Genomic DNA, 24,684 nt, shown 5'->3' on the forward strand with positions numbered 1-24,684 from the left:
TTTTATTTATTCAATATTTACAAACTTAATTGAGGCGTCCAGAGCATTTAGAGAGCCAGTTTGCTGAATGCTACAACTACAATGAATGCAAATGCATAAGATAAAGATCTTAACAATGGTTCAAAACATGTTATTCGACTCCCAACTTCTCAATATGAGACTGGCAGAGTTTATAGTGATAGATGATAAGAAAACCTAGTTGTAGGGAATTTTCTTAACAAGAATACTAACATCAAGGCAAAGATTCGTGGGGTCTGTTGATGTCACAAATGCGAAAGAGCTTGCTTGTCTATCCTTGTCGCAATTCAATGCAGACGCTAATAATAGTTCATCTGATGAAGCCAGTCCAGAGCTCCAGGGCCCATTTCTATGCTCACGCTTCTGCTTCTATTATTTGAAAGTTAGTGAACTGGATATAGATGCATTACAACTTTTAGTAGGCATATGGAACTATGGAATCGTCCGCCACTCCACTACTTGCTAATCTGAGGCTAAAAGACATTATTGGCAAAGCCCTGACATAACATAGCCCATCTTGCCCCTTCAGGGGATTCCGTGGATTTCTTTGACTGAACTCTATAAAGACACCCACCGCATTGAATAAGTCTCACAGCAATGCCCAATTGTTTTCACCAGCCAGCAGCCTGAATCGTTGGTAAACACTGAACTTCGGCCAAAATCCAGACAGGCATTCATCTTCTTTGTAATTCCTGGTTATCTCAATGAATTGTATGTACCAAGTGCTAGTCGGAACAGCATTGATGGAAAATGCATCTTTTACTGTTTTACACGATGAATTTTTATTCCTAAATCTCACAAGAATGAAAAGTAAGAACTATATTTTTAGGTAAGAAATAAGAACTAAAAAGTAAAAAGATACCCAAAAATGTAGAAGAAAAGAAAATGCCTCTTTGAGTTGCCAAAAGAAAGCCTGTTAACCAAAGCAGGAGTCGGTGTCACACTACTTTTTGGGAATTCCTGCTTTAAACAATTACAAACCAATCAACCCCACCAGGATACGTTTTCTAATTCCAGACTGACAATACAACTAGAAAAATACCACCTGTCATATACTAATATACTCCTCTTTTCCGTTCTTTTATGGTGGAAAAGATTTAAAATAAAATGGGGCAAAATTACTGCCAAAGTAGAAATCACGTTCATTGATCATGTTCTCTTCAAAAGATATCCCAGGAGGATGCCCAGCAAGCCAACAATCACGATAAAAAGAAATGAAACACCACCATGGCTTTTGTTGGCTTCACGCCTCAATAGTTCCTGCACAACCAAGCCAAAGAATGATGATAAGCCATTCCTTCTAATCAAATAAAAAGATACGTATATTATACCACACAAATTATCAACCTATCCATCTTTACCAACTTCCTATATGGTTTGCATGTCTGCAAGTATATATGGATACATAAAACTAATGCATGTTAATAATAAATAAATATACATACTGATCAAAAAATAAATAAGTAAATATACAAAATTGCGTTCTGCACTGCAAAGTACATTATTACATATCTGCATAAGCTTTACCATAGCACCAGTACTATGTAGGACTAGATAAGCTAACCAATAAAATATAAGTTGGGTAGCAGAACTAAAAGGATTCTAACCATCTACGTAGTCTAATGTATTCTAAATAGAAAGTTGCACATGAAGAACACCCTATGATCTAATCTGGAGCTCATTAGAAAAAATTCAGAAACTTAAAAGATGAAATTTACATACCAGTTCCTGACGAAGTTTGTTGCTCTGTTGAATGGCAAAACTTTTCTCCTCAGTAAGCTTTGAAATAATAGCCTTTGCCTGAAAATACATCCAGTATTATTTGAATTTGACTAGCATGTGCTACTTGAAATACACAAAGTAATTCTTTTTTCTATTTTCTTCTTTGTTTTTGATTAGTCAATATGCAAAGTAAATTTTCCCCAAGATGTAGAAAAGAAACATGCTGCTCCAAAAATGTTCTTGTCCATAATCTCTATAAAGCAAATATTTAAATAAGTAGCATCAGGATTCAAAATATTGACAGGGATGTGTAAGCACAAAGTAACTATAATGAGCATTCGATGTAGTAAGAACTGCAGGAAAAATTATTTAATGGAAGATAGCTGCAGTTTCCATCACCAAAGTGCACAAACTAGTTTAGTGTTCAAGAAACAGAGAATGCTTTACCTACCTACTGCAAACAGAACACAATCAGAATTCAATGAAAATATCCTAAGCATAAAAACATGGTGAAAAATTAACTTCAGTGCAATTGAAGATAAGAATGAAAAGTTTCCATTCTTGTGTGAACCAGAAGGCCAAAGGTAACTTCACATCCCTATATGGATTGTAACTGTAGCATGTCAACCAGCATTCATACCAAAGTAGTCCTGGATATTAACTACTTTCTGAAAATAAAGGATAATGATGCCACAGAACGATAGCCATGTGTGGTTGATGGACTTGATGTGATGACTTTCTTCCTGCCAAACCAAGGTTATCATACCAATGATACTAACAGGAACAATTCTGGGCTCCTTCAAAAAACATTCTCAAAGATGGATTCCTATGTCAACACCATCACCACACTTCAATAAATTTAGACTCTACATCAAGAACTATAGCGAACCCCACATAGTTGGTTTGTGTAGGATACCCATAGCCTTACGTGACCAAAGATGTTACGTCATCATCATCTAAGCCTTATCCCAATCAATATATAGGGCCAGGCATGGTTCAAAGTATCAATACTCTCAATACTTTGAACCTTGGGGTCAGCTACATGAATCGCATTTCACCATTCCATTCTTTTAGAGCCATATCCATTGTTAAATTACTTAGATGGACCTCCATCGGAGAAATTGTTGCTTGTGTAGAAATCTCTGAATTCTCACCATTGTACCCTCCCAAGTTTCTCGCCTCCTCTGCCAATGGGAAGATGAAAAGCATTTGAGATGATGGGACCTTACACACAACAGGGAGGGAGAGACAAGCAAGCATTGGTAATTGTGCAAGCAGGTAAGCAAAGGATAGAAGAGGCTTCACCTTGGGTGTTATTGAAGCTACTTAATGGGAGAGTTTTCAGGGGTGTCCACAAAAGGTATGGAGGCAAAAACCATTAGTTTGCTAATGGCCATTGAACAAAAGGCAATAGCAGAGAAAGGAAAAAAGGGAGGACGGAAAAGGAATTATTCCAATTGGTATGGGAATTAAATGAGAGGGCAAGTTTAGCAACAAAGACTAGTAGGGGAAGCAAGAAAGTACTTTGGGAGTGCCTACAAAAATAGACAAGTTAATCTGACAAGTTGGCATACCAAGAAGTGAAGTGGCATCAAAGATTGAGATCAATATGGCTAAATGCAAGGGACAAAAACACATTTTTTCCACAAGGCTGCAAACGCAAGGAGAATAGAGAATATGGTAAAAAGCCTACTAATAAAGAATGAGTTGGTTGAGGAGAAGGCAAAATCAAAGAAGAAACCATCCATTACTGTATGGGATTGCAGTTCAAGAATCTGTCAAGGGAACAAGCAGAGTGTTTAGAAGCATTTTTTTACAAAAGAGGTGGAGGAAGTTATAGACACAAATTTCATGTTTAAAACCAAACACAAGAAAATGTGAGGTAAATTCAAATAAATTGAATTTTTATATTCAAAATAAATGGGATACAAACTCCTTATTTTTGCACTCTATTACAAAAGAGTGATGTGCTTCTTGAAACTTAATGGTGTGCTTCTTGAAACTTAAGGATCTGTATTATGGATTGAAGTCAACGGTCGAATGATGTTTTCTTGTACTTCAAAGAATGATGGAGCTGGCTTCTTTCAATTGGGCTTAGAAAGCTTGGTCAAAAGAAAAACCTTGTAAAACTCCAAGAGCATTGTAGATTTCTTGATATGGTGTTGTTTGTACTTCTCTTTGTCCCAAAAACATTCTTTCTTCCCCGAGTCTTCTAACCAAAAGTCCCCCCTCCCTGCTCTTGATGGGATTGGGAGCATGTATTTATAGTTTGTAAGGTCCAGTCTTTGCACACTCTTGATTGGAGATTTAATTGACTCTTGTTGCCCTTACTAGAGAATAAGGTGTTGGCAAATTGCCATTTATGGGGATAATAATATTTCATCAATTATTCTCTTGTCAATAATTGACTAAAAGTGAGATGTGCCTTAGTTGATTAGAGATTTGATTTTATCTAGTTACCTTTTGTAGAGAGGAGAATGTTGGCAATTTGCCATTTATGGAGAGAATAATACCTCACCAATTATTCTCTTTTCCACCATTAACTAAATGTAAGATGTTGCTTAGTTGGATTTATTTCTATAATCCACTAAAGGCTTGAGATTTGAATTTGCCCACAAGGAGGGTGTCACATGCCTCCCTGATCTTTTATTAGAGATTCTCCTTCCCTCCCTCCCTCGTCCGCTCGCTTGGCTGTTGTCGCTGGCTCCCTAATCCTGCAACTCTGGTTCAGAAAAAATATATATATAAAAGCAAGTTTTCACTTGAAGCTTTGATCAGAGTTTTAGACTTTTAGAGCTCAGTGTCACCATACAACACCGGAATCTGAAGTTGGTGAGCCTCAAATTCCATTTTCTATGGTTTCTGCCTCGTTTGGCAATTACATTTTCTTTCAGTTAATCCTTCCCTGAATGAAACCATTTATGGTTTTGCTCAGTTGACCGGATTTCTGGAATGGGCTATCCTGATTTCATTCAGTTGACCTCACCTGTTCCTACTGTTGAATCCCTCACCTGCAGCTCCAAGTATGTTATTGCTGCTTGCATCCAACTATGTTATTAATTGTTCCATAGCCTTGAGCCTTCGGTCTTTTGGAAACTAATCAGTGGCACCTCTGGATTTTGTTGATAAATGGTGAACAGAGTTTGACAACGGCACAAGGGTAGAGGAGGAGAGAGAGAGAGAGAGAGAGAGAGGATTAGAGAGGGGAATTCAGAGTATCCAATTATCTGGTTCAATCACCGAAATGGAGAAGAAGATGAACAACAGTAATCTTCCCTTATTAGATTTAATCGAAACTCAGATAGATAGGAACTAAGGGCATTTTGGTAATCTTAAAAGTTTGGGGTGTAATGGTGAATAAGTGGGTCAATATGGGTGGGTAAGGGTGGGTGAGGGTCAAGGTGGGTTGTGACCCAATAACAAGCATTTGTGATGAGCCAGTAGTGGGTCATTAATGGATGTTGGTATTCAACCCGCACCCAACCCACCATTTGCCACCCCTAGGGTGGATTCAGTCATGGAGCTGTTTCAGACCACAAAATGTAAAGGCATTAACAGGATAAAAGAATTGAGTTCGGCTTCGGCCAGGGCAAAGCCCATTTGAGCAGCCTTTATTGCCTTGCATTGAGAATATCTCCGTACTTATGTGCTTTATTTCATGGGGAGATATTCCCAATGCAAGGTTGCAAAAGGCTGTTAGAACAGTGTGGGCACGGGTTTTCCCTGATGGAAGCCGATCTCAAAAGAATTTGAGTGTGGGATGATTCAAAGATCTTCTTGGTGAAGTCATTCTGAAGGATTTTGTCACAGCAAGGTAATGGCAGTTTTGCTTATTAAGGATGGTGCCCATTGGTTCCATCGAAAGCCATCGTTTCTGTTGTGGGAAGTGCAAAATAAGTGCCTTGCAACAGACAACCTAACAAAAGGAAGGATGGTAGTGAACAGCCCAAACCACAGTTTCTGTGATAGCTGTACAGACTGTAGATCACCTCTTCCTTAACAATGGTTTTGCTGCTGAGGTGTGGGCAAAGGTCTTGGCACTATTTGGAATACAGACATGCTTCCCATCAACAAGAGAATTTCTAGAAGCATGACAGATGGGGAGGCCTGAGTAGGAGGGGCAAGTTAATTTGGAAGATGGTTAAGAAAGTACGTCATGGTGGTTAAGAAAATTATTTGGATGCCTTGATCCTGGGCAGCCATGAATAAGCTGTTCAAAGGGAGATCATACAGTTAATTTTTTGCTTCTGAACATTTGTTTGTAAGAACTGAAGCAATATCTGTCTTCAGCCTTTTGTTGTACGTGAGCTTTTTTTGTTCATAGTAATATATTTCTAAACTTCACCTTTTCTCAAAAAAAAAAAAAAAAGAAACATTTTAAGAGCAGGAGGATGCATGATGACAGTTTTTTTTTTTTATCTTGTGACTACACAATGGGGGGTAGCCCATCCCCCAACCCAGGTGCAGGCGGGATTCGATCCCAAGTCTCCGCTACGACCAGCAGGAGACCTTACCATCCAGCTGGTTGGCACCTTGCATTGCATGCATGATGACAGTTTGGATTCTGATCCAAGGAATACATGAACTCTTTTTGTTCATAGTAATATATTTCTATACTTTATCTTTTCTTAAAAAAGAATAAGAGCAGGGAGATGCATAATGACAGTTTGGAAAGAAGACCAGCAGGGGAAGATCTACAGATTCAATGGGGGGCAATGCTCTCAGATCTCAGAGAATCAGGTGTCACCATTCATGTCAGTTTTGGACACATGGAAGGAAAAGGGATGAGTTCTGTCCATTCCTCTTATTCAATAGATGTCAAGTCAGCCATACAAGATTTGATAGGGAACAAGGTTCAAAGTATTGAAAACACAGAGTATGGGAAAGACAATTTTAAGAGACATCCACAATACACTTTGGGTACGCATGGATACAATGAAAAAATTAAGATATGTGTGGAAATGCTAGGAAACTTAAATAAATCCTAAAATATATATTAATAACAATAAAAATATAAGCTTTAGATGACTATAAATAAGTTATTTATACATAAAAAAACATACTTTAATGGTTTATTACTTTAAATTGGTAACTGTTGAAAAATGATGGTAGAAGAAAAATATGTATGTGTATACCTTAATCCTCAGGAAATCAATATAATCTATCTTAATACTTGTAAATATATAAATTTTAATAATCAATTTTAACACTTATTGACAAATATACAATTTTAAGAGACATCCACCACTACACTCATGTCTAGCAATTAGAGTATGGTGTAGTGGTGGACCTTTGGTCTTTCAAACCAATGACAAGGTCCAATCCTTCTTACTTGTTTTTATAGCAAAAATATAGGTTATAGCAATTACTTATTAGGAAAATTTAAAAACATATCAGAATATCTCAAAAAGTCAATTTTGAATTTCAATATTACCTTAATAATGCTATTTGAATTTGAATGGTTGCCTTAAATATTGGGGTTAATTAGAAGTTACTGCATGAATATAGGAATTAATGAGAAAGAGTATGAATAAGACAAATTTGAATTTAAAAAGTTGCCTTATATATAGGAGTTAATGTGTGAGAGAGAGAGAGAGAGAGGAGGGGGAATTAATGAGAACGAATGTGGAGGGGCTATATTAAAAAACATAATGTATGATGTATTAACCGATCCAGTCTGCTATATGGGGTTGGCTACATGAATCCTATTTCGCCAATCCATTCTATTTAAAGCCATATTCATTATTAAATTATTAGTGCTTACATTTCTTACTACTTCTACCCATGTCCTTTTTGGTCTACCCCGAGCTATTCTAGCCCCTTCAATGTGTAACAAATCACTTCTTCTAACTAGCATAGTTGGTAGTCTTCTATCTTTTTTTTTTTTTTTTTGAGAAATAGTTGGTGGTCTTCTATGCATGGGCCGCCCAAACCATCTTAGTCTACTCTCTCTCATTTCATCACCTATAGGAGCTACTCCTAGGTTCCTATAGATACCTTCATTCCTAATCCTATCCTTTCTAGGTTTTCCCCTCATCCATCTTAGCATTCAAACTTCCACCACATTCATTTTCTGGACATGTTTCTTGACTGCCCAACACTCTGCTCCATCCAACACAGCTGGCCTTACAACTGTTTTATAGAAATTTCCTTTTAATCTAAGTGGAATTCGGCTATCACATAAAAGTCCATATGCACTCCTCCATTTTGCTCATCCTGTTCTAATTCTTTGGGTGGTATCCTCCTCAATCTCTCCCTTGTTAGGAATTATTGAACAAAGGTACCAGAAATGGAAACATTGAGTTATCTCTTGGTCGCCAATCCTAAGTGTATCTTGATTTACAATTTACACTCCTATTATTACTAAATTTACATGTCATATAATCTATTTCATTCCTACTTATTTTAAACCTCTTATTTCTAAGGCATTTGTCCATAATCTTAATTGTGCATTTAATCCATTAGTTTCATCAATTAAAACAATGTCACATCCACAAACAGCATGCCCATCAGCCAATACAGTCCAATATGGCAATTCAACTAGTGCTGCAGATCAACAATCCTCAAAACCAATATGTATTGATACATAGAAACCAATACATTGCAATATTTTGAACCTTGGTAGGGAGTTCCGTGGATAGCACAATTGTCAAAGAGATGGCACCTTCATCTATAGTAGAGGTGGGTGATTATAGGACGAACTTAATGGTTGAGTGACTTGAGTGATGAGTCAGAAATAGTCACAGGTTTTGTAGAGCACTTTTTTCTGCTTTGATGAAACAAGCTGCAGAAGTTTCAAGCAATGTTTTCAACCCATCATTGACCTAGCCAATTGGACTGGTCAAGCCACCATCTCACCAGGATTCCAGGATCCCTTAACTGCTTGTCTATAAAAAACATTGACTGAGTCAACAACCTGATGACCTAGTCAGCTGAACTGTGGAATCATTAACCCAATCAGCTCATCACAGGTTACAAATTAAACCTCATTTTTATCAATAATACAACATAGTATTAAACTAAAAGAGGTTCATTGAAGAAATATAACCACTTGCTCCATAGAGCTGGCCCAACCCTCAACTATCATTCAAATTTCAAAACCACCCAATACAATTGATCCCTAGACTAACATATCAGCCAAACCATTTGCATGCATTTTAACCCATTTGAAAGAAGCCCCAACTCCATATGAAAGTTTTCTGACTTCTCTCAATTCTTGTCTATTCACCCATCTACCCTGTGTTGTTTTTTAACCACCCCAACACTAACAAAGAATCACCTTCAACCTCCCCTGCCTTAAGTTTAGCTGCTTGGCTAGCCTTAACTCTTTAAATAAAGCAGAAACTTATACTGTTAGGGAGTTCCCATAACCAATAGATCCATTTCCATCCCAAAATACTCCCCCAATTTCTCAAGGACCTGAAGAACCGACTGTTCCTCATAAGTGGACTTCAAAGTAGAAGAATGAGATCCTTTTACTGCAACCCACTGCTTCTGAGTTGTGTAGTACTGTGGATGTAGATAATAAGGATGGATTCTTTGAGATCATTGTCAAAAGGTTGGGGGATGACTTAGGCCGACCAAAAGATAATTTTCATTTCCATAGATTGGAATATATTTTTAACAAAAGTTTGATTTTGCAGATTTAAAGACCCAATGTTGGAGGAAGATTGCAATAAAAGTTTGAGATGAGCTAGATTTGTTAGGAATCAACATTTGGTTCATACCAGTAAGACCTAAATAACAAGTTTAAAAAGGTATATAAGAGGAAAGGTTTCAGGAGTGCTAATGTGTCCTTTTGGTCCACTTTTGCACATTCCTATAAAGGCCAAGAGGAAAATCAACAATTGATTGAAGTGCTGATTGTTTGGTAATGGAAGGTTTTGGTGGTGTGCATTTCAAAAGGGAGTAGCTGTTTTTGTTTCTAATTCTAAGGAATCATTCACAGATTCTTTATTAGATAAAGGAGATGTTGAGGTAACTGTGGATATCCAACAAATTTCCAATCTTGGAGACCCGGTCATTAATGAAGATACTAGGATAAGACCAAGTGGCATCCCGAAATAGCTACAGAAGGTCTTTGAAGAACATTCAGAGGATGACAGTTTTTAAAGGTAAACAGAAAAACAAGTTGTGGGTTTTACTTGGATGGTGAAGAATTCACTAGGAAGATGTTCAAGTAGAAAAAGGAGAACCATTTCGGAGTAGGGATTGTTATTTGAAAGAAATAATGAGGGGTCTTGGAGTTGGAGTGTTATTATATCAATAGTTTGGTTCTGATTTGTGCAGAGAGACTGAAAGGTAGTTCAGGTTAGATGGAAAATTAGATAAGTGGATGGTGTATGGGTTTCTACAGATGTGGATGTAGGATGGTGTTGTTTATGATCATGGATATGGGGGTATAAGATCAAGAATATCAGGTTTTGTATGGGAATCTTCTATCTTAGATTTTAAAGGGACTACAAGCCTATAATTCTGGCAATGAAGACTAATGCATCATATGAATCCCCAATAAACCACCAATCAAAATGAGATTAACTCATGACTTATGAGGATAGGCTTGATTGTTCACAAGAGGATGACACCACAATCCTAATTCCATAGGGCTCCATGTCCATTCCATCAAATACCAACCCCAATCCCTTTCTTCTTGATAACCCACCAGCAAAAGACTAGGATGCTTATCACCATCAACGTAGAATGCTTGCTTCAATCTACAAATAAAGTAAGTGCACCATCCAGGAAGGACCACATAAATTTTACATTTACCTATTACCTATAAACCATTTTTTCCCTTTCTTTTCTTGGACCAGCATTGACCTATAAACCATTCAATTAAATTGTCTTCAAAAATTAGCAGGAAGGATAATTATCAACTGAAAATAGAAATGCTTCCAATGATGTAATAAATATAAGACTAATCCATTTTGAAATTCCTAACAAAATAGTTGAGTACCCTAAATTAATCCCAACTAAGAGGTTCCTCATGGAATAAGTTACTACCGGACAAAGAATGTTCTAAAGTTTAAATTTGGAACCATAAGATTTCAAACTCCATCAATCTTATTAATTAAAATGTCATTATATCAAACCAAATAAAGACACTGAAATCCAAATTAAGTACAAGTATACTCAAAGCTGATGACAAACCATTTGAATTCACCCAGTAGAAACAATAATAAATGAGCACAATTGAGAGAATTTGCACTTTTAAAAACTTCTTACCAGAGAAAACTCGATATCTAAAAATTGCCAGCAATAAATCTTACCTCTGAAGACTTTTCTTGAGGCTCAGAATATGCTCTTGAGACCTGTACCCACAGTTATAATAGGCATATCATCAATCTGCTTCTAAAAATCCTAGTTGAACACCATGCCAAACCCCAAATCCTCCCCCAGTAAAAAGGAACAATGGTTTCCATAATGGAAAACAAATATAAAAGAACATTATCCTTCGGTTGCAAACATTATATTTAAAATTACTCACAGAAGTAAATTCTGAAACATTCAAATTTCCATTATCCGATATAGAAGCCCTTGGTGAAGAACCCTCCTCGGACCCTTCTGGAACTGGTGATGGCGGTTGAGGAGGAGAAACATAAACAACTCTCAACTTGCACTCCTCAATGTGATTTCCCGACTCCTTGTTGAACTAAATAAAGCCGATTCCATAGATTAAAAGCTAGGTGATTCATACCAACTAATATTAATAAGATTGCATAGATTGATTATTACCGTTTCTGGGTTGATGTCCTTTACAGTGGCTCCAGGACTTGCAAATACGCTCTGAAGGAGAAACTTATCCTTGCACTGCATGTCAGGAGGAGCTTCCCGCTGTGCTTGCATCGTAACTGATCAACAACAATAATAAATTTAAAAAATAAGTCGTCAATTAATCAAAAAATTATAGTGCGTGCGTGTGTGTGTGTGTGTGAGAGAGAGAGAGAGGGAGGGAGGGACCTATAACATCGCATGTGGATCGAGGCAGAACAATTCCGGTGTTTGGACGAACACAATACTTCTTTGGATTCGTCGTCTTCACCTGAGAATCAGAAACTCTACATTCAAGTATCCAATATATGCAAGAAGTTCAACATCTGCCAATTTCTTATATAGTTTTACACATTTTCCAGGGTGCCTTACTTCCCAAAATAAACGAAAATAAATAGACTAAGATAAGAGTATGCAAAGAAAAAACATTTTATATGGTTAAACTTTTTCCTAGCTTCGGGCGGTGGATTCTCTCTCGAAAATACCAAAAAAAAAACAAAATGAATAAATGGAAAAAAAATTACCTTGAAAGCAACATAGTTATCCGTCTTATTCGATAATTGAAGAGAACATGAGATCTGCTTCTTCAGTTCGACTATTCAAAACGGAAAAAACAAAACACAAACAATCAAAATCTCCAAACCCTAGAGATTAAAAAAAAGAATAAGAAGAAATAATGAACAGATCTATACAAAGAAATCTTTGGAAGCTTTATTAAAAAAAAAAAAAAAAAAAAAAAAAAAAAAAAAAAAACCGAAAAAGAAACATGAACTTACAGGGGAACTTGAGCTCCTGAGGCTCAATGCTGAGAAGCTCTCCTGAACTCATTTCGCAGGATCCTCCGCAAGCACAGGTTGGAACGCCGGTTTTCCAACGTTCAAAAGTGGGCTTTTAAGCGAATAGATTAGAACCTGCGGAGATCTCGAACCGCGAAACTGGTTCCCCAGCGACGTAAAACAAATTCAAAACCAGAGATTCCAGAAACTGAGAAGGATCTGGAATTGCTTCAGCTCTGATTTTCTTTGGAGAGAAAGATGTTTTTAAAGCAAAAAGAGCAATGTATTGCAGCAAAGTGACGTTGTGGGCCAGCTATACCCTTTCTCTCTCTAGTTTCTTATTTTGTTCTTTATTGTTGTTGTCTGGGTGTGTGTAGTGAGTGATACATCCGGCAGGTGCCTGCCGGTCCCATCACATAGATCAACGGTCTGGAAGTCAACATTATTAGATAACAACAACCGTCCGATTCTAGTCTCGTACCTCATTGCACATATGGAACAAATCTCAACAACAGAGCCCATTCTGTTCTCGGAATTAACTTGTTTGGCTGATAGGCTGGTGGCCCTCGCTCACTCGGCTCACTCACACACATGCAAGGATATTTTGGTCATTCCAATATTTGTATTGTCTTTTTGAAGTTGGAACTGGGATCAAATGTCCCTATCATCGACTCCTAATGAATGAGAATTTTGAACTTATACCCCTCGGAAATTGTCTATTTGGATTCGGATCGGATGGTTGGAGTTGGTTCTATCTTTTTGATGAAGGAGCCAGTAATAAAAAGATTGATTATGATTTTAATCGTGGAACCACCATCTGTATTGTTTCTTTCTCGCCAGGTGGGCCATGTCTCGAGATACTGATCCCCATCGATGGTTCTCATTATTATGTTAATCATCCAAGGAAAATGTATAAAATGATTGGTAACTGTTTTTTTATCGTTCCGCTGTAAAATGTTTACAATCAGGAACAGGTAATTGATAGTAACGATGTAAAAGCCACGGGACAGAGTGGAAGCTAATGAATGCTCGCATGATATTGGATATATATTGAGTGATCATAGCCTATGATCGGAGTATAATTGCATTAATTGTGCTGGTAAATTTTCTATCGAAATGGTAAGTTTGTCGAGTAGTTGTTGAGATAGTTTACTTCGCACGGCATCCCTCTAAAATGGGAAGCATGAAATCGAAACTGTAGATTCTTTATGGTATGGTAAATGGGCTTCACACACACTATCTCACAAACAATGATGTGTGAACACAATCATGTAAATCGGGCTATCTAATAGAGTTCGGATTGGATGGAGGTAAAATCAAACACAACAAGCTTGCCAATCTATTGTAACTGCATACATACATGTGGGGTCATGTGGACAGAATAATGATAGTGATGGAGGGTGGAGGGTGATTTGGTCCGACCTTGTAGCACAGGGATATGTGTGCATGACCTGGCTCGACGAACAGCTCAGCAGAACAGCACAACCGTAATTCAGTGAGAAGGACCCGCCGAGTCCAACGTTGGCCACTCGGAGGGTTAAGCGACTCGCCAGGGATTAGCGCTTGGCCAACCTTGACTCCCACCAAGTGTGGGAGATCCCGAACTCCTCTTAGGGCACGAGCTCCCCTTGAGACCCGAGCTCTCCCTTCCTAAGAAGAGAGCACCCCAATTTTTGGCTAAGTGTCCCGAGGGAGGAACACCTCGGGGCAGCACCATCGAGACTCATGTTCGAACTTGCTTAAGGCCCGCCTGCAGTGCGGGCACCTCGGCGTACCTCGGCACCTCGGTGCAAGGCAAACCTGCCCCAGGTGGTCCGACGTACAATAGCTCGGCAGGCTGCAGGGAGATCTTCCTGACATCCGTACCTACCTGATCCGGCGGCAGGGCTCGGATCCCTTAATAGACGGTGTTCTGCTCGCCAGACGACGTTCTGCTTGCCGTCTCTGAAAAGCATGACACGCCTGTCGAGTCCGTACCTTGCAATAGCAACCTGTAGCAACAACCTGCACCTGCCGCACCTACCCTGGCAGTAACAGCTAGGGAAGTGGCGGTGATGCCAGATATGACCAAGCTTCGATATAAAAGAACCCTAACCCTCACGAAGCAAAGGTATTGAAGCTAGCACTTTCAACACTCTTAACTCTCTGTATCTTCTTTGAGTTTTCCTCAGAGTTCTAACTTAGCCAGTGGAGTGTTCCCTACGAGAGATCTCCCCGGGAACCCTTCACCTTCTTCCTCCTCTCAGGTGTCGTCCGTCATAGTTAGGAGCCAACTCTCGGCCAGCTAGGAGTGCCTAGATTGTGCAGCATCATTTGGTGCCGTCTGTGGGAACGCTTCAAAAGGCCTTCCTCTAACTTCTGTGAAACTTCCCTCAAAGAACTTATCATCACCATGGCTTCCTCCAGCAACTCCGAACGTCGAAACACCCTAGAGGAACAACTCCAGCTACCCACCGTCTGCATGGGATAGTTCACCGTCCCCCTCTCCATGGACGGGGTACCTAGTCTAAATGTGCCCCTGACGGTGGCACCCGTGACCATTCCATTACCCTCTACCATTGGAAAAACCTTCGCAGAACCCACCATCCTCCCTCTGGTGGCCAGCCAAGGTCAGTTCAAAGACCTGATGCAGTGCATGTGAGCCATGCAGGCCCAAATGCAACAGTTCCAGCAACTTCAGTTCCACCAGTAGTAAGTGTTGCACCAAGTGTCCTAGTATCAGTATCAGCAACAATTTCCTTCACTCCCTCCCCGACACCCAGCTGCGCAGCCAACTAAGCCTCACTGCCGCAGTGAACTCCCTTCCCGCGGAGGAGAGACCTCGGCATTGTCTCATGGAAGGAAGGAAAGACTCCCTACCCCCGCCTCACGGCCTGTAGTCAGGTCGGGGGCTTCCCAGCCGATTAGGTCGGCGTCACCTCAGCGTTCGCAGTTCGAACCTCTGCTTGCGGAAAACCGGTTCGAAGTGCTAGCCGACGACCTGGAACAAGGTCCCTTTGTTCGCAGCTACCGATAGCCGAGCCAGCCAAGAAGCAGTGAAGACGTCGCCGAGCTCACCGAACTGCCGCCACCCACAGCCTGCCCGAGCTCAAAGGCAAAGTAGAAATAAGTTCGGAAGAGGTAAAAGCTACACCACTTCTTTCAGTCCCCTCCCCTCTATCCCCGGAGCTCCTCGCTGTCCCCATGCTAAGAGACTTCAAGCTCCCCCCGCTGGACAAGTACGATGGGTCCTTGACCCCAACGACCACGTCGATGCCTTCCAGTCCCAGATGCATCTAGCCAGGGCGAGTGAGTCTTGCATGTGTGTGGCCTTCTCCACTACTTTCAAGGGAGTAGTCCGCACCTGGTACCAAAACCTTGCACCGGGCTCAATCAGGAGTTGGGCGCAATTCGTGCAGGTCTTCACCTCCCACTTCGTCACTAGTAAGAGGTGCCTGAGGACCCAAGAAAGCTTCCTCAGCATAGTCCAGAGGGAAAGAAAGTCCATTCGGAACTACATCAAGCGGTTTAATGACGCTTGCTTGCAGATACCCGACCTAGACCATGTAGTTCGGCTCACTATGGCCAAGCGGGGCATTGCCCACAAGGAGTTCAAATGGCACGTGGTGGTCAACCAACCCAAGACCGTGACCGAGTTCCTTGAACTGGCAGATCGGTTCATAGGGACAGAAAAAGGAAACCAGAGCCCCCAGCCCCCAATGACAGTAAGAAGAAGAAGGACCTAGCTCGGGGAGCAAAGCCAATGCAACCTTTCCGAGCTCCGACAGCAGAAAGGGATTATATGCCCCTCAACACAAAGCGAGCCGAGATCCTCATGGCAATCAAGGACGCCCCATATGTGAAGTAGTCACCTCGGCTTAAGGTCGATCCCAATGTTAGGAATAAAAACTTGTATTGTAGTTTCCATAGAGATCACGGTCATAGTACCGAAAATTGTAAGAATCTCCGCGACGAGATAGAAGAACTCATCCGTTGCGGATATCTGAGAAATTTTGTACAGCATAATAATAATAATAATAAAGCAGGTAGGCACAGGGAGCAGGGTAAAGAAGCTCCCGAGTCCAGCAAACAAGCAGAACAACTGCAGAGGCAACCTCCCGACGAGAGACCAGTTCGGGGGACCATCCATGTCTTTGTCGGGGGATCAATTATTGCGGGCTGCACTTCGGCAGTAGCTCGGTCATCAGCTCGTGAGGCCGCCAGGGAAGAGCTTAAGCCCCCCAAAGCGGCCAAGGATGGAGGAACCAATCTTCTTCACTGAGGACGATGCACGAGGGGTCCATTATCCCCATGATGACGCGCTCGTCATAAAGATCAAGATCAATGACTTCGAGGTCAGGCGTGTCCTAGTCGATTTGGGCAGCTCAGAAGATATTCTCTTCAAGACGGCCTTCGATCAGCTACAGCTCTAGGAAAGCGACCTGAAGCCCGCAAACACTCCGCTTGTGGGATTCAGCGGTGAGGAGGTCATGCCTTTGGGGAGAGTCACTGTACCAGTAGAGGTCGGCACCTGGCCTAGCATGGTAAGGCTCAACCACGAGTTCCTAGTGTTCGCGACCCCCTCCCTGTACAACGCAATAGTAGGTCGGCCCATTACCCATGCCCTACGAGCAGTAGTCTCCACCTACCACCTGGCGATGAAGTTCCCTACAGACTTTGGAATCGGGGTGACGCGAGGTGATCAGCTCGAATCCCACAAGTGCTACGTAGCCGCCCTCAAAGGAAAGGCCAAGGTAGCAGACGACCTCGAGCTAGAACAACCTGTGGAGCAGTTCGCAGAGCGAGCCACACCTACCGAAGAGACCATTCCCGTCCTGGCTTCGGCAACAGCTCGGGTACTTCAGATCGGTGCTTCTATTGAGGAGCCCCTGCGGTCTCAACTGGTAAGTTTCTTACTCGAAAATTTAGATGTTTTTGCATGGTCAGCGACAGAAATGCCTGACATAGACCCCAACATTGATCCGGTAATTAGGCCCGTTAGACAGAAGAAACGCAACTTAGCCCCTAAGCGATGGAGGGCAGTCGACGAGGAGGTCAGGAAACTCCTTGCAGTCGATTTTATCAGAGATGTTCATTACCCGAGTTGGGTGGCCAACCCCGTTCTGGTGAAAAAGGCCAACGGTAAATGGCGCATGTGCGTCGACTACACCAACCTAAACCGAGTTTTCCCAAAGGACTGCTTCCCACTTCCCAGGATCGACCGTTTATTGGATGCGACCTCGGGGCACGAGTTGCTGAGCTTCCTGGACGCCTATTCGGGCTACAATCAGATCAGGATGGACCCAGCTGATGAAGAGAAAATTGCTTTCATAACCGAGTTCGGCCTGTACTGTTACAAGGTCATGCCCTTCGGGTTGAAAAACGCTGAGGCCACTTTTCAAAGACTCGTAAATAAGCTGTTTGAGCCACTAGTTGGAAAAAAAGTAGAGTGTTATGTAGACGATATGGTCGTCAAGACCCATTTCTCACATGAGTTAGTACAAGATTTACATTCAGTTTTTGAAATTCTACGTAAATTTAATATGAAGTTAAATCCAAACAAGTGTGTCTTCGGTGTCACCTCGGGTAAATTCCTAGGATACATCATTAACTGGCGAGGCATTGAGGCCAACCCGGACAAAATCAAGGCCATCCTAGAAATGAGACCACCCCGGAAGCTAAAGGAGGTTCAGAAGCTGAACGGCCGGTTAGCTGCCTTGAGTCGATTTTTGTCCAAGTCAGCAGATCGCTGCCTGCCTTTCTTTAAGGCCATAAAAGGCAAAGGCTTTGAATGGACCAAAGAGTGCCAACTCGCGTTCAACGAGCTCAAAAGACACCTCGCCAGCATTCCGGTCTTAACCCGACCCGAAGTGGGTGATGTCTTAGAGCTATATCTCTCGGCAAGTGACGAGGTGGTCAGCTCGGTATTAATAAGAGAAGTAGATCGGGTCCAACAACCCGTCTATTTTGTTAGTAAAGTGTTGCAGGGAGTAGAGACAAGGTACCTAGAGATAGAAAAGTTAGTCTACGCACTAGTGATAGCAGCCCGAAAGCTCCGCCCATACTTCCAAGCTCACACCATCGTTGTCCTTACCAACAAACCTCTGAGGCAAGTTTTACTCAAGCCCGAGGTCTCGGGAAGGTTGACAAAGTGGGCCATCGAGCTCAGCGAGTACGAACTCCAGTATAAACCGCGAACTGCTATCAAGGCCCAAGCCTTGGCAGATTTCATCGCAGAATGCACCTTTAGCTCTGAAGTCCCCAGGCCGGTGGAACATGAGGCCCCCAGTACGGGAGAGCTCGGAGTTCCCGGGCTGGTTGAACTCGAGCGCCGTGAAGTAGCAACCAGTGCGGCATCTCTCCTAGTTAGGCCAAGCCCGAACTGGGATGAAGAACCCTGGATCCTTCACGCAGATGGCTTGTCAAATCGGCAGGGCAGCGGAGCTGGGATCATTCTGTACAGACCAAGCGGCGTGAAATTGGAGTACGCACTACACTTTGAGTTCGCGGCATCCAACAACGAAGCAGAGTACGAGGCACTGCTAGCCGGGCTGGATCTGGCAAAGGAAGTGAAAGCCAAGCACATCGTCGTCTGCAGTGACTCCCAGCTCGTGGTCAATCAGGTTCTGGGTGAGTACGATGCTCGTGAGCCAACCGTGGTAGCATACTTAGCCAAAGTAAGAGGGGCTTTGCTCAACTTCCGGTCACACTTCTTCTAGTAAATCCCGAGATCAGAGAATGCTGAGGCTGATGCCTTATCACAGTTAGCCAGCACGGGAAATAACACCATAAGGACTGTGTATTGATCCACACCCGTCGTTCAAGTAGAGTCAATCTGGATTGATCCGCTCACGAGCTTTCTGCTACACGGAGCCCTCCCTGTAGATAGTAATGCCGCCAGGAGGGTAGAGCACCAGGCAGCCAAATACGTCATGATAGACGGACGGCTGTGCCGAGGATCCTACACACTTCCCTACCTGCGCTGCCTGCGACCCTCTAAAGCCGAGCTTGTCCTCCGCGATACTCACGAGGGCCTGTGCGGTGGACACCTGGGGGGAAGAGCACTCACTCAGAAAGCACTACGACAAGGGTATTACTGGCCAACGATGAAGGCAGATGCGACAAATGTCAAAAGCATGCCAACATCCACCACCGACCTGCCGCCAACCTAAAGTACCTCACTAGCCCATGGCCATTTGCACAATGGGGATTGACTTACTCGGACCATTCCCACCGGCTACACTTCCTCCATGGGACCTTCAATAGAGCTTGACGTCAATAAGCTTGAAAACACTTAGCGGATTAAGCGAGACGCTGAGGTAAAAATAACCTACCCGGGCTCAAATCGGCCTAAATGAGCTTCTCTTTGGCAATGTAATCTTTGTGATCGAACCCGACCTGAGCCCATGAGTGGAGTGTTTCCCTCATCTTTCGGTCGAGAATAATGCTGGGGTCTTAGGTAGCCACCCTCCAGCTAGTAAGGAAGGGCCACCTCGTGCTGCTCCGGACTACAAAGTAGTCCCGCTTCCAGGCCAAGACCTTGCTTGGGAGTTTATGTAAGAATTTGAAGCCCGGGCAAGGGGACAGATAGTAAGTCCGCCTGTGCTCGGGGAGAACGCCCGAGGTGCTCTTCTTTATTGACAGAATAGAACAAAGGCTATCTATATCTAAGGGAAGGTTGTATTCGAAACAAAGGGAAATAGTCCCGACCACGTTTCGAATAGCGTTTGGGTGGAGCTGGTCTAGCGTGACGTTAAAACGTCTCAACACCTCGGGGATAAGGGGATGAAGAGGGAGACGAAGCCCGCTGATGAGTTGCTCCCTAAAGATCACGATCTCATCCAGACCGTGCTCCCAAGGGAAGTTGCCGGTAGAAAGACTATATGAGTATTCCTGAGGTAGGTTGAAGTGCTGGATGAGGTGCTGAAGTCTCTCCAGCATCATAGTGGATGGACCGAAATGATCTGGCACCCGACCTCGGCGGGAGGTGGACGCTAGCATACTTGAAGTCACCCGTGCCTCGTTGGAAGGTTGGGCAACAGTGGGGTCACCCTGACCCGAGGTACCCACCTCGGGCTCGTCTAAGAGACTATCCCCGCTAGACATTGAATGAAATGAACTGAAAAAAGAGAAAGGGAGGCTCGGGGACTCACCAAGGAAAAACGCAACCGAACTAGAACTGGACGAGTTAGAAGGCCCGAGCTGAAGACTACAGACGCGAGCTCAAGCTAGACGAAGGATACTTAGTGGCGAAAGAAAATAACCAGGGCCCCCCACTATTTATAGCCGCTAGGCCCGGGCACCAACGGTTAAGATCGAAGCAATCTGATGGTTCTCAAGAAAATCGGATGTGAGGCTCTTGAGGTGAAATCAATTTAGCGCGTTTTTTGGCATCCGCGAAGTCCAGATCGCGTGACGTCCACGCGTGAGTTGCACGCGGCCCGGGTTTTTTCCTTCCGAGTGAACCGAGTGCCAGACCAGTCTGGTCAACGGGTTGCCCGACAGGGTGGCATAGTGCCGAGCCAAATACACCCGGCACACCGTAAACTCACCGCGTTGGGTCAGCACCCCCAGCACGGGGAGTGGGGGGCAATTGATGGAGGGTGATTTGGCCCAACCTTGTAGCACAGGGACACGTGTGCGTGACCTGGCTCGACGAACAGCTCAGCCTAACAGCACAACCGTAACTCGTTGGGAAGGACCCACCGAGTCCAACATTGGCCACTCGGCGGGTTAAGCGACTCGTCGGGGATTAGCGTCTGGCCAACCTTGACTCCCACCAAGTGTGGGAGATCCCAAACTCCTCTCAGGGCCCAAGCTCCCCTTGAGACCCGAGCTCCTCCTAAGGGGCCCTGAGCTCTCCCTTCCTAAGAAGAGAGCACCCCGATTTTTGGCTAAGTGTCCCGAGGGAGGAACACCTCTGGGCAGCACCATCGAGACTCCTGTTCGAACTTGATTAAGGCCTGCCTACAGTGCGGGCACCTCGGCATACCTTGGCACCTCGGTGCAAGGCAAACCTGCCCCAGGTGGTCCGGCGTACAATAGCTCGACAGGCTGCAGGGAGATCTGCCTGACATCCATACCTACCTGATCCGGTGGTAGGGCTCGGATCCCTTAACAGGCGGCATTCTGCTTGCCATCTCTGAAAAGCATGACACGCCTGTCGAGTCCATACCTTGCAATAGCAACCTATAGCAACAACCTGTACTTGCCGCACCTGCCCTAGTAGTAACGGCTAGGGCAGTGGCAGTTATGCCAGATATGACCGAGCTCCGATATAAAAGAACCCCAACCCTCACGAAGCAAAGGTATTGAAGCTAGCACTTTCTGCACTCTTAACTCTTTGTATTTTCTTTGAATTTTCCTCAGAATTCTAACTTAGCCATCGAAGTGTTCCCTCCGAGAGATCTCTCTGGGAACCTTTCACCTTCTTCTTCCTCTCAGGTATTGTCCGTCACAGTTAGGAGCCAACTCTCAGCCAGATAGGAGTGCCCAGATTGTGCAGCATCAGGTATGTTTACTCGTGATAGATTGTTCAATCCATTGTGCATGATTTTGTCTCTAACCTACGTGATATTTGGTTACCATATATACATAATAATGTCATATTCACTCATGATTGATTATTCTTCCTAGTACACACATCAGTATGGTAGATTTGGAGTGTTGTCTCAACACCTAAATCCCTTGCAATGTGTGTGATATGTGATGCTAGGAAATTGAATTAGGCTTGATTTATAATCAGTGTTAATGGCTGTTCTAGGCGTATTGAGGTGTTGATCAAATTGGAGTTCCCGCCTACCACTCCCTATCTACCATGAATCGCAACCGCACATTGCCGTCTTTAATTATGATATGTGTGGCTGCAATTCATGGCGGGTAGAATGTGGGTAGGAAATCTGGGTTGTCTGCATCTCTTATCAATGTACCCACACATAATTAAAACTTTACATTGAAAACATCTCTCTGCATAAGTGCATATTACCATTGGAGAAATATACTCAATGTACGGTTGTAGTAGAAGTACAAATTTAAATATATAGGTACGAATGCATATAAAATAATACAAAATATAAGGATTTACACTATGTATTTGTATTTATACTCATTCCAAACCGAGTCTACATATTTTGTTTTGGGACCCATTAACTACGGGGTGAATTTAAAGTAATTTTTCTTCTATTTGATTTAGGAGGGCGGGTTAGATTTTATTTGTAATTAATCAACCACTCACTTTATTTGTGATAATGGGATCCACAATAATGTAATGTATTGAAAGCCTTTTTTTTTCTGTGTGTTAGGTTTTGTTTGAGTTAGAAAAGTAAATTAGGTGTGATGTATTGCCTTTTTGCTAGCACGAATGAGTAAACCAATGCAATGCAAAAGGTTGCAATAGTAAGCCCATCTGCTCATGCAATTGGATCATACTATCATCTCCAATTTTATCCTTCTTTTTTTTTGTTTTGGTAATTAAAATCCAACTTAAACGAATCAAGTTAAATGTAACCCACTTGCTGTAAGAATAAATAAAGGGGAGCAAATCAATCCTTAGTCTTGCAGAATCATACTATTACCATTCATGTACGAAGAACAAGAAGCCATATTGCACCCCAAAGAATATCATGCTGCAGTTATCAAGGAGGTTTAAACGTACATACCTGTATCCATCGCAGTAGTAGAAACCCTTGCGGAATGTGTAATGAATCAATGGTAGGTTGACTGTGGTTTTCCTCAGTTAAATCTTCTTTCTTCCTTAGGTTTTCTCAGCTCTTGACTCTAATGGGGTAGAGCAAGAGGGCGGCTAGATGATTTAACATATTGGGAACCATAACCTAGGAGCCTTTATATTTTGACCTAATAGGATCCCATTAAGCCTATATGGGCCAAAATGTGGTATCCACTCATTAAGCCCCATACCCTTTTGTTGAAGTCTATGGGCTTTGCCTAAATGAATCACTTGATTTAGCCCACTTACGAGATAGCCCATCAATGTAATTGTTTCACTGAATATGTAAGCCCACTTAATAGAGATTAAAACCTAACACTTGCAACCTAGATCAATTCATAACTTGGTGATTGTTTATAACACTGCTGGAGTGGTTGAATTAAAATGCTTATTTTTGTAGCGAATAAATTTTAAGGAGATTGTGTATTGCTGAAATTCAAGTTGGATAGATAATGTACCCTTAGCATCCCTCCACCTGAAGGTGGCATGGGTTTACAAGTTATCTACATCATGAATGCTAGTGGGCCCATGCATCCTTGCTATCACTACCTAAGGATGAGTAAATAGGTAACTTCTACTTAGAAATTGAATGGAACTAACCTCGAACTAGTCTTAAATTGACCTTACCTGATATTTTATTGAGTATGATCCAATTATAAATTCTTAGAAATATCTCCCACCCAAGCCAATTTTAGGGTTTAGGAGTTTATCTTACCTAAACCAACCTAGAGAATTGGCATTGATTAGCGTGGGTGGTAATGTTAGAAGCAAACTTGTCTTGAGACAAATCCCAAAACACTTTTAAGGATGTGAATATTTGAACCCAAGCACTCATGCTTAAAAAAATCATGATCTCATTTTGAGCCATTTCAAGTGAATTAATAAATTTTCTTCAATTTAGTATTTGAATGTGTATAATAAGTAATGTAAAAGTAACATTTTCAAAATTTATATCATAATTACAAGCTTTGAACTATATATTACCACTTTTAGAAATAAAATTTAAACATCTTATGATTCTAATATTATTGTTGTTGTTGTTGGATTCTAGGTTTTGCCTTAGAATTGAACCAAATAGATTCATGCTCACCCCTACCTAAGGGTGGATTCGAGCCAAATACTTGGCTATTCGAGCTCGACTCGTTGATATAGTGTTAGGCTCAAGCTCAATTCAAGCTAGAGACTTGAGCTTGAGCTCTTCTCGAATCAAAAGCTCACAAGCTCGGCTCGAGCTCGACTATAAGCCAAGCTTTTTCTAAAAAATAAAAATTATACATATAAAATATTTTTTTATTTTACATAAAAAATTAAGAATTATTAAAATTATTTATTATTATGCATATAAAAAATAATATATATATATAAATTATTTTTATTTTACATACAAAAAATTATAAAAAATATTATATATAATAAAAATTATTTATTATATATATGTATATGTATGTAATTAAAAATTATTTATTTATTATACTAGATCCGATTAGAAAATGAGCCTATATATCGAGCTCGAACTTGACTTGAAGCTCGGTTTAAATCGAGCTGAACCAAACTCAAATAGCTCGTGAAAAGCTCGATTCATGGCCACCCCTACCCCTACCACTATCCCCATTGATTAGGCAAACGGATTACACCATGTCCTTTGAGGCCAAAGCCACTTTATACAAGTTCATATAGTCACATAGCACCTAA

General features: G+C 42.0%; 1 protein-coding gene across 2 annotated transcripts; it reads right to left on the reverse strand.

The window, feature by feature from the left end:
• Nucleotides 1–109: 109 nt before the first annotated feature.
• LOC104602329 (vesicle-associated protein 1-2-like) lies at nucleotides 110–12,547 on the reverse strand. Of its 2 annotated transcripts, XR_016080880.1 has the most exons (9): nucleotides 12,288–12,547; nucleotides 12,036–12,106; nucleotides 11,701–11,782; nucleotides 11,476–11,591; nucleotides 11,228–11,392; nucleotides 11,010–11,051; nucleotides 1,741–1,818; nucleotides 908–1,278; nucleotides 110–806 (listed from the first exon to the last, which is right to left on the reverse strand). XR_016080880.1 is itself a non-coding variant. In XM_010265961.3 (8 exons), the coding sequence occupies exons 1-8, from the start codon at nucleotides 12,337–12,339 to the stop codon at nucleotides 1,168–1,170; spliced, it is 717 nt and encodes a 238-aa protein (XP_010264263.1). In that variant the 5' UTR covers nucleotides 12,340–12,547; the 3' UTR covers nucleotides 890–1,167. The 2 variants fall into 2 exon arrangements, 1 of the variants encoding a protein (XP_010264263.1); XM_010265961.3 differs by lacking the exon at nucleotides 110–806 and having other exon boundaries at nucleotides 890–1,278.
• Between the last annotated feature and the right edge of the window lie 12,137 nt (nucleotides 12,548–24,684).

This window comes from Nelumbo nucifera, chromosome 1 (genome assembly GCF_055504915.1).
Source record: "Nelumbo nucifera cultivar China Antique chromosome 1, China Antique-T2T, whole genome shotgun sequence".
In the NCBI taxonomy this organism is placed as follows: domain Eukaryota; kingdom Viridiplantae; phylum Streptophyta; class Magnoliopsida; order Proteales; family Nelumbonaceae; genus Nelumbo; species Nelumbo nucifera.

What these genes read in the sequence shown, in the direction of transcription:
- LOC104602329 (XM_010265961.3), bottom strand. Translation starts at nt 12,339, where the DNA reads ATGAGTTCAGGAGAGCTTCTCAGCATTGAGCCTCAGGAGCTCAAGTTC. An exon ending in ATCCACATGCGATGTTATAG is followed by an intron (nt 11,592 to 11,700) that starts GTCCCTCCCTCC and finishes GTTGTTGATCAG; the next exon opens with TTACGATGCAAGCACAGCGG. An exon ending in CTCAAGAAAAGTCTTCAGAG is followed by an intron (nt 1,819 to 11,009) that starts GTAAGATTTATT and finishes ATGTATTTTCAG; the next exon opens with GCAAAGGCTATTATTTCAAA.